The 17615-nt window shown below is 39.9% G+C and overlaps 3 protein-coding genes and 1 long non-coding RNA gene across 8 annotated transcripts; 1 reads left to right on the plus strand and 3 right to left on the minus strand.

Annotated features, from left to right (window-relative positions):
• Positions 1-3737: 3737 nt before the first annotated feature.
• On the minus strand, positions 3738-10012 carry LOC133488704 (coiled-coil domain-containing protein 13-like). 3 transcript variants are annotated; one of them, XM_061796918.1, is made up of 11 exons: positions 9987-10012; positions 8187-8332; positions 7981-8123; positions 7809-7889; positions 6670-6783; positions 6484-6588; positions 6224-6373; positions 5988-6155; positions 5630-5839; positions 5465-5544; positions 3738-4275 (listed from the first exon to the last, which is right to left on the minus strand). In XM_061796918.1, the coding sequence occupies exons 1-11, from the start codon at positions 9995-9997 to the stop codon at positions 4239-4241; spliced, it is 1245 nt and encodes a 414-aa protein (XP_061652902.1). In that variant the 5' UTR covers positions 9998-10012; the 3' UTR covers positions 3738-4238. The 3 variants fall into 3 exon arrangements, with proteins under 3 accessions (XP_061652902.1, XP_061652901.1, XP_061652903.1); XM_061796917.1 differs by lacking the exon at positions 9987-10012 and adding an exon at positions 8870-9276; XM_061796919.1 differs by lacking the exon at positions 9987-10012 and adding an exon at positions 9083-9275.
• LOC133488708 (uncharacterized) lies at positions 8026-13387 on the plus strand. The gene is made up of 5 exons (XR_009791720.1): positions 8026-8130; positions 10114-10211; positions 10626-10723; positions 12696-12990; positions 13258-13387. It is a non-coding gene; the product is annotated as an uncharacterized LOC133488708 (long non-coding RNA).
• Positions 9343-14223, minus strand: LOC133488703 (coiled-coil domain-containing protein 13-like). Of its 3 annotated transcripts, XM_061796915.1 has the most exons (10): positions 14090-14223; positions 13405-13553; positions 13182-13333; positions 12628-12770; positions 12459-12539; positions 11486-11599; positions 11295-11399; positions 10583-10732; positions 10341-10517; positions 9346-10252 (listed from the first exon to the last, which is right to left on the minus strand). In XM_061796915.1, the coding sequence occupies exons 2-10, from the start codon at positions 13548-13550 to the stop codon at positions 10046-10048; spliced, it is 1275 nt and encodes a 424-aa protein (XP_061652899.1). In that variant the 5' UTR covers positions 13551-13553; positions 14090-14223; the 3' UTR covers positions 9346-10045. The 3 variants fall into 3 exon arrangements, with proteins under 3 accessions (XP_061652900.1, XP_061652898.1, XP_061652899.1); XM_061796914.1 differs by having other exon boundaries at positions 9344-10517; XM_061796916.1 differs by lacking the exon at positions 11486-11599 and having other exon boundaries at positions 9343-10517.
• A 200-nt stretch (positions 14224-14423) lies between these two features.
• On the minus strand, positions 14424-17543 carry higd1a (HIG1 hypoxia inducible domain family, member 1A). The gene is made up of 4 exons (XM_061796924.1): positions 17400-17543; positions 17053-17127; positions 15617-15751; positions 14424-15495 (listed from the first exon to the last, which is right to left on the minus strand). Exons 2-4 carry the CDS (start codon positions 17120-17122, stop codon positions 15422-15424), a joined length of 279 nt encoding a protein of 92 aa, XP_061652908.1. The 5' UTR covers positions 17123-17127; positions 17400-17543; the 3' UTR covers positions 14424-15421.
• Positions 17544-17615: the final 72 nt, after the last annotated feature.

The following is a 17615-nucleotide window of genomic DNA, read 5'->3' on the forward strand; positions in this document are numbered from 1 at the left end:
TGTCCACGACCTTCCCCATATGCCACCTGTGACTGTGACATGTACATTTTGCACATCTTTCTGTGCTCAACTGCAGAAATGCTAATACATTGCATGACACTCCATATCAATAAAAGCTATACAATACTTCTTATATCTTATTCTTAAGTTCTTCTTATTGTAGATATTCTATTTCATATATTTTGTATGTTTTATTTCTTTTATGTAGTGACTTGCTGCTTGAGAGAGAGAGAAATGGCCTTTTGATTCTTTGTTTGTCCTGGATATATAAAGCATTGACATTAAAAATCCTTGAATCGTCCTTCAGCGTAATAGTGAGTTGAGTCTTTATTCATCCATCTTCTATACACTGAATAATTTTGGTTTTATTTCTTTCTATGTCGGTCCGCCAAACTATATCCTTATGTGAAACTGATCCATGGCCCCAAAAATGTCGGAGACCGCTGCACTAGTGTCTTGCCTGGCACTTTCTGTCCAATTACTGTACGTTTCTCATTAGAAGGAACCGTTTATTGACTTTGCATTAAATGTAAATGATAGATGAACGGCGAGTAAAGTTCACAGACGCCTTCATACATACACCGAACGGCTAACTTTAAACCTTGCACGGCCGCACTGTTTGCTTTAGCTTTTCTGGACGCAGTCAGTCAGTCAATGGTCTGCAGGAAGCGTGGGCGCAGAACGAGGGAATACCTCCGAGAGGAGACGGGCGCAGAAAGGAGTCATTCAAAGCTGGAATGACAAATAGGGGAGGCTGTTTACGCACGCCGTGTTGACTTAACTGGGCTGTTTGGCTTGGTGGCTCGTTGGGCATCTTGGAATAAATCTGCAGCACTCCTGCGTAATCGGGCTCCATAAAACAATATCAAAACTGTTTTTTAGCGGTTGTGGGGGGAGGGGGTGTCATTTACCGGAACGTGATGAGACTCGTTCGCGGCTGAGGTCACGGGCGAGAGTCGTGATCCTCAAACAAACTTGTTTTTCGATGAGGGGAAAGTTGGTTGGGAAAGTTGGCCTTATCGCCGCCATGTGCGTCTCGAAACTCGGAATTCTACCAAAGATTCCTGGAAAAATACGTCTCTGGAACCGCGTGACGCTTCTAATGGCCAACTGCTGTTGTACATGACGTCACACTGGACCGGCGGGGCAGAACTCTAACTTTTATTTCAACATAAAAAAAAAAAAAAAAACTCTGAAAAAAGACGCTTGGTTAAAGCTAACTTTCCAAAAAATAAAAATTTTAAAAAATGACTGAATTAATGTCTATTTGAGTCCTCCTCGTATTTAAGCCGAATTTAAATGATCCACCTGCAGCGAACCAAACATACCGTCTGTTTCTTTGTTCCATCATCATTTTATCATGTGTGGAGCATGCCAAATTTGAATTTATTATTATTTTTTTTTAAAAGACTATTTGACTTAACAGTGTAAAATATAAGCAGTACTTGCAAAATAATAGCATTTGACCTGCTTAATGTGATTTTTTTTCTCCTGAGCCTGAGCGCACAGCGTCGAAACACCTTCAAGGTTCCAGTGTAGTACCTTGACAATACTCCGTAATTAAAGTGAGTGATTTGTGCCATGTTTATTTATTTGACGGCACACGCCATCCTTCCAACAAAAACAAGTATTTAGCTCAACATTTTCCCTGGACCATGTCAACTATTTGCTCCATCAACATCCTTCCTGACGCACATTGCTACTTTTGATACATATTTGGCGAGGCACGCCAGCGAGACGCTCGCCGCTAACGAAGCAGGCGCTATCTCCACCGGCAACAGTGAGCGATAACCTGCAGCCCGGCGGATATGGATGCGCTAACACAGGCTGCGTTTGTTGCGCACAAAGGCCGTCTTCATTGGGCGTCCTGATATTTTTGTCTTGTGGCCTAGTGAGTATTACTGGTACAGAAAAAGGATGGATGTTGTTGTTTTTTTCCCCCTCCACCCTTTCTCGCCGCGTGCCGACGAGGACCTGCCAATCTCCAAGAAAGCTCTGGAAGAACCAGTGCGGTATTTTGAAGCCGCACACAAAATCGGCTGCGCTTTTAAATTAAGCTGGAGGACCAAGAGGAGGAGGAGGAAACGGGCGGCGGGTTCTGTTGGAATCCTTTTGGCAAAGTTGGGAGCAAAAAAAAGTTTGAATGTAAGGGTCACTGAGGCAAAGAGGAAGAAGCGAAATGTGAAGAGTGTCCAAACTACAGCCCGTGGGCCATTTGTGGCGCTCTGTCTGTTTTTGAGAGGCCGACGGCAAAGACTAAAAATAGTAAGGATGCACAGATATGCTGAGTAGTATCGGTACTACCAGTATCGGTATCAGAACCGATATTGGTAGTACCGATACTGGTAGTTGGTAAGATGCCCGCAGCGCACGCGTCACAAACCGATATCGGGGGGAGGAGAATGCGCCAAGCCAATGTCGATTCAAATAAAGAGAATTAAAGTGATGGTATGATAAAATAGTAACAAGGCCAAGCAGTGGGCTACCAACAACCTCTTCTTTGCTAAACTCAACAATTACTCTTGGTCATAATCACACCCAACATATAACATTTAAATTATTTTAATCGTGTCGGGCGGAGCTGCACTACTGCAGTGATGCTGCTGTGACGCTCCATTGAGTTCAGACTGCGGCGCCACACAACTGAAATGAAACGCCAGTAATGACAAGTCGCTTTTCGAAAAGGTTTTTTGGGTGTGAAACATACAGAATGCCATGTTCAAGAAAACTTTTTTTGGGAATTTTTGAACAATATTTCATGAAAATTAAACACGTTTTCATCACAAGACGCAACTCCGTTATCAAGTATCAGTACTCGTATCGGCAAGTACTCAAATGTAAGTAAACATACTCCTACTCAGTCTGAAAAAAGTGATACCTGTTCATCTCTAAAAAAAAAACAAAAAAAAAAAACATGACTTGACACAGCCTGTGTGCTTGTTGTTGTTGTTTTTTTTAAATGGGGGGGGGTCAAAAAGTGTGGGTGTCGAAAAAGTGTTGCGTGTTGCGACACCCACATCTACTACTAGGGACACAAATTAAAAATTGGTTTTATATCCAACTTCTTGATAGGCAAATACACCCAAGAATATTTACAAACTAGTACGAAAATGGCTAGTAATAACGCTTCAATGAATAAAGAGAAGAAAACAGTGTACCGTAATTTTTCGTGTATCATGCGCATTTTTTTCACCCAAAAATTGTCAAAAGTCCATCGTGCGCATTATACATAGGTATAGGGGGAAATGAAAAAAAAAAAAATCTCATTTTAGAAATGAATGCCGCCACCTAGTGGTTATGAAAAAGCTGTGCACTTTCATTCCAATATGCCACCGCCACCTAGTGGTTATGAAAAAGGTGCAGCCTACACTTTCATTCCAACATGACAGGGGTTCGTATGATTGTATTTATGTACCGTTGTGCTCATAAGTTTACATATCCTGGCAGAATTTGTGAAATATTGTTTGTTTTTTTTGTTTTTTTATAAATACGACTGATGACTCAAACTAAATACAATGCAAAGAAAAAAAATGACAAATGATTTTCACAAATGGCTGCAATATAACAAAGAGTGAAACATTTAAGGGGGTCTGAAAACTTTCCGTACCCACTGTATGTAAATGAAGACTTAGGTAATATAATTCACAAGGTTTAAACTTTTCATTCGTTGCACTTATATGCATCATTCATAGACAAATGTTATGTCCCACTTCACTCAAAATAAAAGATCAAAGCCGTTACATTGTGGAATATATTTTTATTGTATTTTATGGGGCTGTTCTGGGAAGGTTATTACGTCTGCCTCCAAGTCAAAAGGTTCTGGGTTTGAATCCCGCCACCTCCGTAAAAGGAGGTGGCAGAGGAGCCGGTAGGTAAGGACGTGAGCCGGGGGCCAGCCACGCTCGACTTGTCGCATCTCGTCAGCGGGGTCGCCGCGCCGAGAGCTCTTCGGCGACGCCCTCCGCGGCTCTGGAGCGACGTCGCCGTCTTTTGCGCGGCATGTAATACGAAGAGCGGAACGAGCGCGACTCACCCGCTGTACTCGTACTTGAAGGCCGTCCAATTGCTGCGGCTCGAGCGCCGCTGTCACGCTCCTGCTCGTGTTCTTCCCGCCAACGCCTCTTCGGGTTCCGCGAACACGTCATTATAACAGGAGGGGGATCCTTCATTTCAGTTCACGTGGTCCACTCTCGGTCACAGTCGTCGCTCACAGGGATTGTTCCGTTGATGAAAAACGTCTACAAATACCACGGCCCGTTGACAGCAAAGGCGGAACTGCGGTAGAAGAAGAGAGGAGTTTGGGCCACAAAATTAGGTACAGCTGAGCAAAGGAGTACTAGGAACAAAAGGGGGGCAAATGAAAGAAAATTGGGAATATTTTAGATTAAATTCATATTATTAGGAAAATTAAGTTTTTCATTTTTTTTTTTATAATATTTTTTGGTTTTTATACAAAAGTTTTATGAGTTGTATTTTTATTTTATTTTTTTAGATTAAAGTAAGATCATGTCGTGTATTTTTTTGTTTTTTTTTTTAAAGGCAGACATCTTTTAAGTATTAAAATTACAAAAATAAAGTTGTATATGTTTTAGATTAAAGTCAAAACATTACTAGAATAAAGTTGTATATTTAAAAAAAAGATATTTTCCAAAGAAAAAAGGCCAATATTTTCAAGATTTAATATTCTGAGAAAAAGTCATACATTTTTAGGAAAAAAAGTTACATATTTTCTAGATTCAATACATATAATTTTCTTGAAAAAGTAATGTTTTCAGATTAAAGAGTGAAAGATAAAATGCATATTTCAGATTTAAATTGTTCATTTTCAAGACTGAATTTGTAACATTTTCAGGATTAAAATCAGAATAAAGACTTTTTTTTATTCAATTCCTATATTTCAGAGAAAAAATGTTTATGAGAGAAAACTTGTATTTTAGAGGAAAAAAGGTGGATATTACAAAATGGGAACTTTCAGTAAATTTATGATAAATAATAATGAAGGCATGAACATGGAAACTGAGCTAAATTTGGACGCACAGGTGATATTTGTGGTTTGTATTTTATTTTAAAATACATTTTAAAAAAACAATCCCCAAATTCCCATTTTCAAAAAAAGAAAATAGGGAAAAAAATAAAAGATAAAAACGGTCACATTGTCATTATGGGGCCTTATTAACAAACGTACGGCAAAATTTTATAAGTATGGGTTTGAAAACATTTTGGAATACGGCTATAACGAGTTAACTGTACACCGGACACTTTATTAGGTACACAAGCAGGATCTCACAAAACATAGCTTTTACAAAGATAATGATTATGAATTTTATGTACATTATATTTTGGGTTCTCTGGAAAGAGTAAATATATTCGACAACCACAACTAAAAACAAAGTTAAGAGTATTGTTATCCCCTTTGTAAAGGCTGAATTTAAGCGTGGTGGTTTCCGCTGAGTGCGCCACCTACCGTGGAGATATTTTCTTGTCAATGGCGCCCTCATCAGGACAAAGTGCAGAAATGCCGATGCTGGCCTGACTTTCCACATCCTGGAAAAAGAAAAACATTTGCACCAAGGAGGGAGGGGGGGGAAATACAATTTTTTCAAGTTACACAAAATTGGGGGGTTGTCACCTTGACTGAGAGCTGCTGTATTTTTTGCTCCAACTCCTTGATGGCGTCCTCTTTGTCAGCGACCACTTGGTACAAGTTCTGGATGAGAGTGTTCTGCATGCTGAGCTCGCCGCTCAACGGCGCCACGGGATTCTGCCCCGCCGGCGTGTTTTGCGCCTCCACTTGTTTGGTGAGCTGACTCAGCATCTCCTGCATCTGGGCCTTCTCCTTCTGCAGCGGAGAGAGGAGACGACAGCACACTTTACAAGTGCCATGTCGCCCAAACATTTATGGACATATTTACATTTCACTTGGGATAACAATGTCCACAAACACGACAGCGTTGACACTTGTGTTGACCCCCCCGTTCATGCCTTACCAGCAGCGCTTGCACCAGCTCGTCGTCATGTTTACTTTTAATCAGCGCGGCGGATATCTGAGCAGCCTTTTCCTCGGACAGACACTTGATTCTGGCCTTGGAGGCTTCCAGCTTCTTCTTGATATCTTCGTGTTCCTTCTGGAGGGCTTCATACTTGGCCGAGATCCCCTGCGAAAGAAACGAGGCGAGGTTTTCTTCAGGCAAGAACGCAGCTGTAATGTACAGTGTACACACACCTCAAATGCTTCCTTCTTCTCCTTCTCCATTGTCCGTATGAAGCTGATGTTTCTGCCCTGAGTTGGGATTTTGGACGGTTCTTCTTCCCCGCTGCGCACGCTCGACGCTTGAGTCGTAGCCTTCTTCAGCTGCCGCTCGAGGTCACGCACCTGCCAAACGCACACGTGGTCAGTCTGCGGTCTTTTAACCAGTCAATCGAGGCATCATTTGAGCATTTTCACTCAAAGTCATGAAGATTTTACAAATGATGACGCTGCACCCTGGACTGAAGCGCCAGTATCTGCTGCGCACGTCCTCTAAAGCTGCCCGCGCAGTTCAGTAACTGCTGAACGTTGGCGTCTTCCCCGACTTCACTCATCAGAACCTGCAATCAGAGGACGTTAACAGCACATTGGGAGGATGTGCGCAAAAACGTGTTTTTGGGGGGCGATGAGATGATTCACACCTTCTGGGCCAGTTTCAACTCTTGCTTCAGAAAATGAACCTGGTTGCGATGCTCGATGACTTTGAGCTGGGCGATGGATAATTTGTCCTTCAAGGACTTCACCGCCGGGTTGTCCTGTTTTCAAAGACCCCCCCCCCCCCCAAAAAAGTAATAATCAATCATTATGATTAGGATGACATGATTTAGACACATGACAACACAGTGGAAACACTAAGATCAAACACGACGACACCTTTTCCCATAAGAAATAATCAAGCATAAAAATAATCTGCTGTATACAAAAAAAAGCTATATGCTGCATAATGAAGATTGCAAAATAAATATTATATTAATACATAGAAAATACACAAAATGTAAAGCAAAATAATTAATAACATAAATATAAATTATGAATATGAAAAAAGCTGTCTTACCAGTGTAAAAACAAGTTACCGGTACCTGCTTTATAATAAAATGAAACTAAGTAATACATTAATATATAAAACAAAAACACAAAATATATCAAATCAAATGTGGGGGGAAAATTGTACATTATAAATATGTAACTGATACATTATAATGTAAATAAATCTAAAAATACATATAAATATAAAATATATATGTAATCAAATGTGAAAAAAATAGCTGAATTACATGTATATATGAATACATTTAATAAATAAAACTGGCATAAAAGTTATAACTACTAACTCTTTGATGAGAGAGGGAATTACAGAAAGCAATCCGCAATCTTTTTAACGTTCTGTATTCAACTAGTTCGTATTACTACTAACTATAAAACCTAAAAGAAAATGGAAAAACAATTGAGAGGCATAATGGAAAAATGACCCTTCTCGGGTTATCGTTTTTTTTTTTTTTCAAATTCGCAATCGTCAAACAAGTGTAAAAATAAGTTAGGTCAATAAAAACACTTAATAAGGACAGTGTGTGGCATTGTGCATGGGGCCAAGTGTGGGAACGCCATTTAACGTCGCGCAATGTTTTTCTCTTTCTCACCTTCTACTACACTGCCCGTGGAGGTCGCCCCTCCTTTTACAATAAGTGGTGTCATCGTTCGATCTCTCGTGAACTTTTTTTTTTTTTGCCCCCGAAAAAAATCTTACCACCTACAACACGGCAATCCCAGAAAGTGCACTTACCCCACAGTCTTTCGACGAGTTTTGCTTCTGCGTGTTGACGTCAGCCTTTTGTCCAGATAGTGAGAACAGAGCGGCCTGCAGCTGTTGGAAAAAGCGAGGGTGGGGGAGGAAAAAAACCAAAAAACAAACAAATAGAAATGATATGAATCCATTAGATGACATCAAGACCAACCTGTTTCTCAAGCTCCTTGATTCTGTTGCTGTTTTGTTTGGATTTCGACTTCTCTCGCTCCGCTTCAGACGTCAACTCCCGGTTCTTCTTGGACAACTCCACGATCTTGACGGCGGCCGCGTCGCCCGCTATGCCCGATGCGCCTGAAACGTAACATTTTTGTTTTACATGCAGATGCAAAATAACGATATCAATGACAAACATACCCGCCAAGGCTAGCACGCGCTCGCTGTCCAGTTTCTTCGTCATCTGTTTGATTTCCAAGTCCTTTTCCGTGAGCAGTTTTAACAGACAGTCGTTTTCGTCCCTCATCTCCCTCAGTTGGGTCAACCAGCGTTCCTTCTGCTGCGATCTGATGGGGACACAATCGCTGACAATGAAATCTGAGCATACGAGTGTCAACACTGTCGTTTTGGGGACATTCTTATCCCAAGTTAAATATAAATAAAATTAATTAATTAATAAAAGTTAATATTTGTGTAGAAAAATATATTTTCATGTCAAATGTATGTCAAGCCGTTATGATTATTTAAATGCAAAATTAATTGTTTGGGTTTTGTTTTGTTGAACGAAAAAAAAAAAAAAAGTGCTTCTCGTGGCCAAACGTTTTTAGACAGTTCTAAAAATAGAGAGATATATCTTGTTATTCGTGACATGTAGAGAAAAATGAAACTAGAGATCACTTGATATTTATGTTATTTAGTGTTGAATAGCAGTTTACTGTATAACTCATAATTTGTTCTCTCAATCGTTCTAGCAGACTTTAACATGCAGTTTTCCTCGACACAAACACCTACAGATAAGTGCAGATTTTAGTTAACTTTAGAGAAGGCAATTACACAGCGTAGTCATTAACTCTGCTGTTCAAGTAGTTTCCTGTTAAACTCACATGTTGTTCTCCAATTCGATAGTTTGGGTTTGCATTGTTTCGTTTGCAAAATTTAACCCAACCGCTTTCCGTAGTTAGCTTGCTTTTTATTATTAGTTATTATTTTGGCACGGAAACAAAAAGCACAAAAATAAATAAATACACAAAATACGTGTAGAGCATGATCACTCCCAGGTATGTTCACTTTAGTTGCGCAAAAAAGCGTTCCAGTACCGCTGTCAGGAGTGCTGCCCTTTGTTACGCCTGAATGCCTTTGATTACGTAATTAGCATTAGCAACACCTCGTGGTGACGTCATATATATTTGTTCAAAACAAGTCCCTCAAGTGAAGTATTTTTTTTTTTATGGAACAAGAACGCCACATCGTTACGAAAGAAACGAGAGATTCGCTTCCTCCCGCGTGTATTTTAACAGCTGTTTTACCTTCCAGCCGTCACTGTGCGTGTGTGGGTCCGCCATTTTGGAACGGTACCAACAACCGTAAACGTGAACGAACACCAATAGAAATTGGCTGCAATGAAAGTAAGGAAGGGGATACAGCTGCCATGTTCCCATTTATTTGAATATGTTTACAACTAACTACCGAAATTCATGGTAAGGCACATAATTGGAAAATTTCATGGTACACCACTGAACAAAAATGTAACAAAAGGTAAATGCATAATTGAATGAATGGCAGAGGGGCATTTAATTGTTCTGCCTGTCACTATATGTGGCTGGCATAGATAGATAGATAAAGATGCATTGTTGTAAATACATTTTCTAACCAATTGACCAATTTGAATCTCACCGTACGTGTGTATAGTGTCCTAATGATCCATAATGGCACACTAATGTGCTGTGACACAGTTGTTGGGAATTGCTGCTCTATGTAATAATTAGCCTTCTAAACTACCAAAACCCATACAGTAATTTAAACACTTAATATCGTGTCAGTATGTGTTGTTCTAGTAATTAGAAAAAATAAAACATTATATATATAATAAAACCCTGACATTACATTTAATTTACAAGCTATTTACATAGATTTTGTAATAATATACTAGCATCTTTTTTTGTTGTTGTAAATTTTGAATAGTTCTTAAAACATTACAATCTTGTACAGTAATGGGATTACTTTGAAACCATATCCTCTTTTTTTTTTAAATCACTTTTTCGACAATTCAAAATGATTTGTCAGCGGCTGTCATTGGAGAGCTGCTTGATATTCTCCTCCAATTCTTTAATGGTGCTTTCTTTGTCAGCGACCACTTGGTACAAGTTCTGGATGAGCATCTTCTGCGCGGAAAGCTCGCTGCTCAGCGACGGTCCCGAGCTCGGCTGGCTCGGCGCATTCCGCTTGGTGAGCTGACTCAGCATCTCCAGCATGCGGCTCTTCTCCTTCTGCAGCGGAAAAGATCGAGGCGAGGAGCGCGAACGTTTTTTTGTTTTGTTTTGTTTTGGGTTCACAGTCGACGTGTTTTACTCGTACCAGTATAGCGTCCACGAGCTCGTCGTCGTGTTTGCTCTTCAGCAGCAAGGAGGAAGTCTGAGCCTTCAGCGTTTTAATGTCAGCCGACAGACATTTGTTCCTGGCTTTGACGGCTTCCAGATCTTTCCTCACTTGATCGCGGTCTCGCTGCAAGGCTTCATAGCTGTCCGACAGCCTCTGGAGAACCATCGGCGTGTCAGATCATAATCCGTGAAATCTTAAAAATAACGGTAATAACCCACCTGAAATGCCTCCTTCTTCTCCTTCTCGGCGCTGCGGCTGTAGCCGACGTTTCGGCCCTGGCTTTTAGGAGGAACGCCCGAATATTCTTCTTCGTCCACGGTCAACACGCTTGATGGAGGTGGCCTCAGCTGCTGCTCCAGGTCACGCACCTGTCACGCACACACACACACAGGCTGCTCACTTTATTTTGCAGTAGTTTATTTGTCTCTTTGGAAACAATATGTCTCAAAAAAGTGGGGAAATATTGCCAGTCAAATACAAATGATGTTTCGATGGATGCCCTCCTTGTATTGCGCTCATGGCAACCGTGGTGTATTGGTGAATTCACTGGACAACACAAAACATGAATGCAGACTATATTATATATTTATATAAATGTATTCATTTATATATATATATATATATATTATTTTTTTTTTTTTAAAAACAAGTAATACTCACTGACGGTGTAGTGGTACATCCATCCATACACCCATTTCGTTTGGAATTTAGTTTGTCCAAGTCGGAATTCCAGTGAAATGTCCACGCATTCCCATGGAAAGTTTCCAACTTTGACAATGTCATTCACGTAAATATTATCCCACAATGAGAAATGATGTTGGAAAGTATTTTGTGAACAAAAGTGCTGTGAGAACTATAACACTACAGTCAATTCATGTTGTTATTTCTCTACGTAAACTATTATTATGTGAGACATCATTGCAATCTTACCCTTGATTGAAGAGCCAGTATCTGCTGTGCACGTCCTCTAAAGCTTCCCGCACAGCTCAGTAACTGCTGAACGTTGACGTCTTCCCCAACCTCACTCATCAGAACCTTGCAACAGATGACGTGAACAACAAATTTAAGATCGAATGTCAAAACGTATTTGGTAAATCATGACTGACGAGATGCTTTTGCACCTTCTGAGCCACTTTCAACTCCTGTCTGAGAAATTGAACTTGGTAGCGATACTCTGTGGCTTTGAGTTGGGCAGCAGATAGTTTGTCCTTCAGGGACTTCATCGCTGGGTTGTCCTGTTTTTTACGGACAAACAACACAACAATTTATTGTCTCGTAAACCAAAAAAAAAAAAAATGGAAGAAGAAATCATCTGGTTGGGGTCAAACTGTGGACCATCCTTTATTAACTGTCCAGACAATGTTTTAAGTCACATTTTGAATGTGAAACAAACTGTTAACTGGAGAGGTGCGACGATTAATCGACGACTAATCGATTGTCAAATTAACCGCTAATTATTTTTTTATCATCGATTAATCTTTGAGAGACCTTGTTTTACTTCAAATTGTCCAATTCCTCTGAATTTCAGCCTCTCAACAGTAAATATCAATGATTATATTTAAAAATATGAAATGTCAAATATATAAATACAACTGTATATTAATATAATGTTTACAACTGTAAAAAATAAGTCAACTCCAATAAATATTAAGTTCAATAAAATAAATATTACATTAGAAACACATTTCAAACATAAACACAAAACATTTGAATTTTTTTTATTAATTATAAGTAAAATAATTGTAAAATATCTAAACCATTACAGTAACAAAATTATATGTGAAATAAAATATACAAATACACGAATTACAAATAACGTCAAAAAAACCACCACAAATTTTCCCATAGGTTATCTAAGTAGGTGTAGGGTGTAAAGAAGTGGCAGTCGGCTTTATAAATATTCTTAATTGTTAACAATATGAACACGAATACGAACAAATGACGGCGACGTAATGCAACAGTGGTGATCTCTAGTAACATCTGTGCTTGGAGTGAACCACTGTAAACCGTCAAAGCGATTAAAACGCAACGACAGACAACTTTACGGGTTCCACTGAATTGAACAACGTAGTCGCACAAATCAACGTACTCTACCTCGCAGTCTTTAGACGAGCTTTGCTTCTGCCAAGCCACGTCAACCTTTTGCCCTGGTAGTGAGCGCACAGCAGCCTGCAGCTGTAGCGAGAAAAAAAAAAAGGAGAAGAAATAATAGGACAATTGAAATGATGCAACATCGTTGAATCAAATCAAACGAAAGACTCACATCGTTCTCAAGTGCTTTGATTCTATTGCTGTTTTGTTTGGATTTCGTCCTCTCTCGCTCCACTTCAGTGGTCAGCTCTCGGTTCTTTTTGGACAACTCCACGATCTTGACGGCGGCAGCATCGCCCGACATGCCGGACGCGCCTAAAGAGCCACAAAGTGTCCCAATGCTTATCGTCATCGACGTTTTGATGCTGAATAGTAGAAGATGCACCGATGCATATATTGGACGTCTGTACTCGGACTCGAAAAAATGCTCCGATACTCCGACTCCGATACCACTTTACCAGCCTGACATACAGAATACAGTACCTTCACGCCAAGTGGAGGAGGAGCCATGTCTGCCGTATGGAACTAATTTAAGGTAAACATGGATGACAACAATTGCTCTCATCTATATACTCCTTTTACATCGTGCTTGTAGTGTTCAAACCGAGACGGAAGACGGAATGGTATTATCAAGTACTCATGTCAATACTGTCCAAAAAAAAAAAATGAATACAAAAAATTGGTATCTCTCCATCCCTTTAAAAAAAAAAAAAAAAAAGAGCATACCAGCCATGAGAAACACCCTCTCTTTGTCCCATTTCTTCTTCATGTGTTTGACCTCAAATTCTTTTTCGCTCAGCAGTTTAAAGAGGCGACCGTTGACATCCGTCAGCTCTCTCAGCTGGTCCAGCAAACGCTGACGCTCGTCTCGTTCCACTCTGCAGGCATTGATTGACAAAAGGTCAACGGGGGGGGCTATAGGTAGCGACTGACATTTGGACTTTCCCACCTGTCTTGCATGTTGTCTGTCGCCGTGCTTTGGCTCAGTAATTCCAAATGTTCACTGAGAAACACATCCTCTGCTTTCATTTTGTCCCCGTGTGCTTTTCCATTTTCCTGAGCCTGAAGATTGTTGAATCCGTTGTCATACTCCATGATCTGTGTATGGACAAACAATTATATACAAAGTATGGGGGTGTAAATGAAGTACATTGAATATTTTTTTAATTCGGAACTGCATACAAGGAAGGTCTGAGCTGAGACTCGAACCCAGAATCTCGCAGCTGTGAGGCTGACGTGCACGTACACCAGAATGATGGATTTCATGACATGAGATGCACAAAAATCATATCCGAAAATGATTGTAGTGGTGTGCAACCTTTACCAACATATTCTAAACAACTCTTATGCAGTGGAGTTGTACTCCAACACAACTACCGACCAACATTAATAAACCTATTAATACCTCTCATACAGTCATGTATACTTTGGGCGTGTACATTTTGTCAAAGTGGCAGTTTGTTGTCATTCTCACGTGACTCCAACTACCGCAGACCAATTCCTCGTGGTGGTGATGTATTTCCTAAACAACTGCAGCCACTATTAACATTGCACCTGTATGGTAATCTTTGGTCCGAAAAGCAACATTTATACAGGAGGAGAGTTTCGACAACATTAGTATTTAATTCACTTACCTGCCACGAGTTGAAATGCCGCCTTTGTTTACAACTGAGGCTAATTTACATCTGTTTAGCGAACAGAAGCCTCCCGAAGGGTTTCCTGTTCCGCGACGGCGGTATCCATGGCAACGACGCTGACTTGACAAAATCTCGGGCGAGGTCTCGCGAGAACGAGTTACACGTTCTCATGGCGCAGGTTAGCTAACACTTGAAGCCATCTCAACTTTTCATTAAAAAACAACAACTTGTGTGTTCCAGTTTAAAACAATGCAGTCTGACCAGTCAGATTTAGATTTTATACATAAAAAGAGCAAAAATCTTCATCCATCAAAAGTTACACAGCCTCGTAAACGTTTTGAGTCCGTATTCATGACCGGATCCATTTATTTTTCAGCGAAACATAAACAAACATAAATATTGAAACTGTGCATACACGTGTCACATAAGGCATTACACTGGCTATGAAATATTTCAGCAGTTAGCGCATTATACCGTACCACCTCATTTGCCACTTATGAAGCTTCACTTAAAATTGGGCCCTTGTCGATGGAAAACGTGACATTTCATCAATCTTACTTATATTGAACCCAGTGAATGAATATATTTTAATAACCTTGACGACTGCATGTAATTTGATGTATTAATATTGCAATATTAGTCTTTCGAACTGCTCTAAGTGCTAGAGGACTCTGCATCTTTTTGCACAATTGTCAAAAAATAAATAAATGTACCGGCATTACCAGATAACTAGCAACCCTTTATTGCTCAGTGACTGTTTTTCGTCAATGTCCTTATGTCTCAAAAGTCTTCTCTGTCAATTGACTGTGTTGTCGTACTAGAGCGGCTCCAACTACCGGAGACAAATTCCTTGTGTGTTTTTTGGACATACTTGGCAAATAAAGATGATTCGGATTTGCGTTTTACTAAGATAAATCCAACGGATGCCCAAAGTGGGCTGAGGTGCCGCTTTTGATTTGGCAAAATAATTATAGTAATAATCCCTAAACCAGGACAATAACAATGATAAATCTCAAGACAATAACACAGGGAAAAATATATTTTTTTTTTCCAAATGTAGTCGATCCTAGGCCACTCACTCAATACTATAAATATATTTTAACTGCCATTCAATAAACACTCCCAGACCATTCCAAATCAAAACAAAAATGATAAATCAAGAATTATAACTGCAAACTGTGTGATGGGTCAGACATACAGTACTATTCCATAGACAGGTCGTCAATATTATTTACTTTGTGGAAATGCGCATACATACGGTGTGGGCTGTCAGTAGAAAAATAAACCTTAATATTAAGGGACATTAAACAAAAGGAGTTGAGTCCACGTTCACTTGGATTGCGTTGAGTTCTGTTCTTCTCTTGGTTTGGCAAAGAAGTCTCTGTACATTGTATAAAGGACACCTAAAAAAAAATAAAAATGAATAAAACTGTTAGATGATGACCAGTATATGTTGTTCTAACTTGTGTCCTATCAGGGGCCATTTCACAGTGTATTTACTTTCCTTTTAGGCCGCGTACATACCGACAGTCATGGCTCCCACCACGAAGCCTTGGGCGGCCACGCGCATGTGGATCAGGTGCACGGACATTTTCGTGTCCCCGCGACTTTTTAACTTCCACAGTCTGTAGCCCACGATGGCGAAGAAGCCGGCCATTCCTGCCACGAGCACACAATGCAAACATTTTGTCAAATTGTCTCATATAGTAGTATGCTCAACTGCACTGACAACAGGATGTCCCTTAAGGGTAAGCTTAGCATTCATTTTTCTTCCTAAATAAATGATGTATTACAACAACACGGTTTAATTTGCACTTTTCCTTGAATCTTCAGCTTAACTGATGCCACGTCTGCTCTGCCAACACAGGGTAGTATAGGTTCATAGATAAAGGTCATTCCAGCCTCTAAAAGCACTTGTCAGAGTTATGCGGTTTGTTCTTTTCATTCTTTACAAGATAACAATTACCATCAAAACAAATTATAGGAACACACTATTTGTATTGCACCTTACATTCAATGTTCTCGAAGTGCAAGAGAGAAGAATTTATTATTATTATTTGTAATGTTTCTAAGCATAGGTCATCTGCTCTGCAGGCCATGTATGCGTGTCATCCGTCGCTGTCCATGTAATTGTAGCCATCAAAGGCGGGCGTGTATTTGAGGTGCGGTGTTGTGTGACAGCATCTTCAAGAAGAGAGGAAGTGATGTTTACCAGACACAATATTCTTATAATAGGATGAATCCTAATGGGCCAACTCGATAACTCTAACCTTGGTGGAAAATAATAATAAAAACAGGCGCGTGACTGTGTTTACTTTACAGAATATGAAAAACAACAGCTTTAACATGCAGCGCTTAAATTGTGACTGCCCAAACTTGGATATTTCAGCCCTCTTCTTACTTGAGAAAACACATGGCAGTAAGTTGATGTATTTGCTGTTGTTTTGGATGTGGCCAAATTAGCTGATGGCATCGCACACAGCTTCTTTATAAAGTCATTTTAGTGATGAGAAAGCAAATAATGTTTCTGTAGGGCCCAATGCATGTGTGTTTGGTTTTTGGGCAGTTAAAATTTTAAATGGTTGCAGGTGTGTGTGTCGACGTCCATAAATTATTTTTGTTTATTTGATTAAAATTTTAAATGGTTGCAGGTGTGTGTGTCGACGTCCATAAATTATTTTTGTTTATTTGATATTCATGCTCACATTTAAAAAATTAAAAATCAGAAGTTACTCACAAATTACTCTTTACTCGAGTAGTTTGTTCATTGAGTACTTTCTTACTCTTAGTCAAGTAAGAGTTTAGACAACTACTTTTTACTTTTACTCGAGTCATATCGTTCTAAAGTAACAATACTCTTACTTGAGTACAATATTTGACTACTCTTCCCACCTCTGTAAAAGTCAGAACTGTTGCTTTGGGTATTAGTGACGCATTCAAGGCAGCCAAGATGTACTCACCCACAGGGACAAATGGATTCTCCTTGGCTTTTCTTATAAATTTGGACTCGTTCTCCTCGTAGGCAGACATTGTGACTGGATACAGAACAAAATGTAAGAAGAGTGTTTCCACATGTTAGCTTAAGCGTGTTCAGAGCTCAGGGGTGACACATGAAGGACAACCGAGTCACATCAGTCGTGAAGAAAATGCCAGTGAATGTCACAAGGATTACTATGAACATACAATACACGGGATCACCATTTTGATTTTCGTACAGTTCCATGAAAAACTTGCACTATACAATTAACAGTAGAGGCGTCACTTGGCCGTCGCGTTACAAAAAGAAAGTGTTTCAAATCAATCTTACCTGTGAACACAACTGTAGCGTTAATGGGGTAGATTGTGAGTCAAATGTTCAGCTTTTGGGGTCCCTTGGGTTCTCAATTCGCACGTACGAAGGAGGAGGAAATGTACCGGCTTCCTTCGTGATGTAACTACCAGTGCACGCAGGTGTGACGTCACATGCGACGTGCATTGCGGTGCGTTCGGAGACACCAGTACAAATGGCACACTGTGAAATAGT

This window comes from Phyllopteryx taeniolatus, chromosome 14 (genome assembly GCF_024500385.1).
Source record: "Phyllopteryx taeniolatus isolate TA_2022b chromosome 14, UOR_Ptae_1.2, whole genome shotgun sequence".
NCBI lineage: Eukaryota > Metazoa > Chordata > Actinopteri > Syngnathiformes > Syngnathidae > Phyllopteryx > Phyllopteryx taeniolatus.

Coding starts and splice junctions, on each gene's coding strand:
- higd1a (XM_061796924.1), bottom strand. CDS start 17,122: ATGTCTGCCTACGAGGAGAACGAGTCCAAATTTATAAGAAAAGCCAAG. Junction 15,752..17,052: donor GAATCCATTTGTCCCTGTGG/GTGAGTACATCT, acceptor TGCTCGTGGCAG/GAATGGCCGGCTTCTTCGCC. Junction 15,496..15,616: donor GGTGGGAGCCATGACTGTCG/GTATGTACGCGG, acceptor ATTTTTTTTTAG/GTGTCCTTTATACAATGTAC.
- LOC133488704 (XM_061796917.1), bottom strand. CDS start 8,904: ATGCAAACCCAAACTATCGAATTGGAGAACAACAT. Junction 7,890..7,980: donor TCAAGGAGCTTGAGAAACAG/GTTGGTCTTGAT, acceptor TTTTTCCAACAG/CTGCAGGCCGCTCTGTTCTC. Junction 6,374..6,483: donor TACTGGCGCTTCAGTCCAGG/GTGCAGCGTCAT, acceptor TGCGTTTGGCAG/GTGCGTGACCTCGAGCGGCA.
- LOC133488703 (XM_061796914.1), bottom strand. CDS start 13,550: ATGGAGTATGACAACGGATTCAACAATCTTCAGGCTCAGGAAAATGGA. Junction 13,334..13,404: donor ACAGACAACATGCAAGACAG/GTGGGAAAGTCC, acceptor CAATGCCTGCAG/AGTGGAACGAGACGAGCGTC. Junction 10,518..10,582: donor AGAAGAAGGAGGCATTTCAG/GTGGGTTATTAC, acceptor ATGGTTCTCCAG/AGGCTGTCGGACAGCTATGA.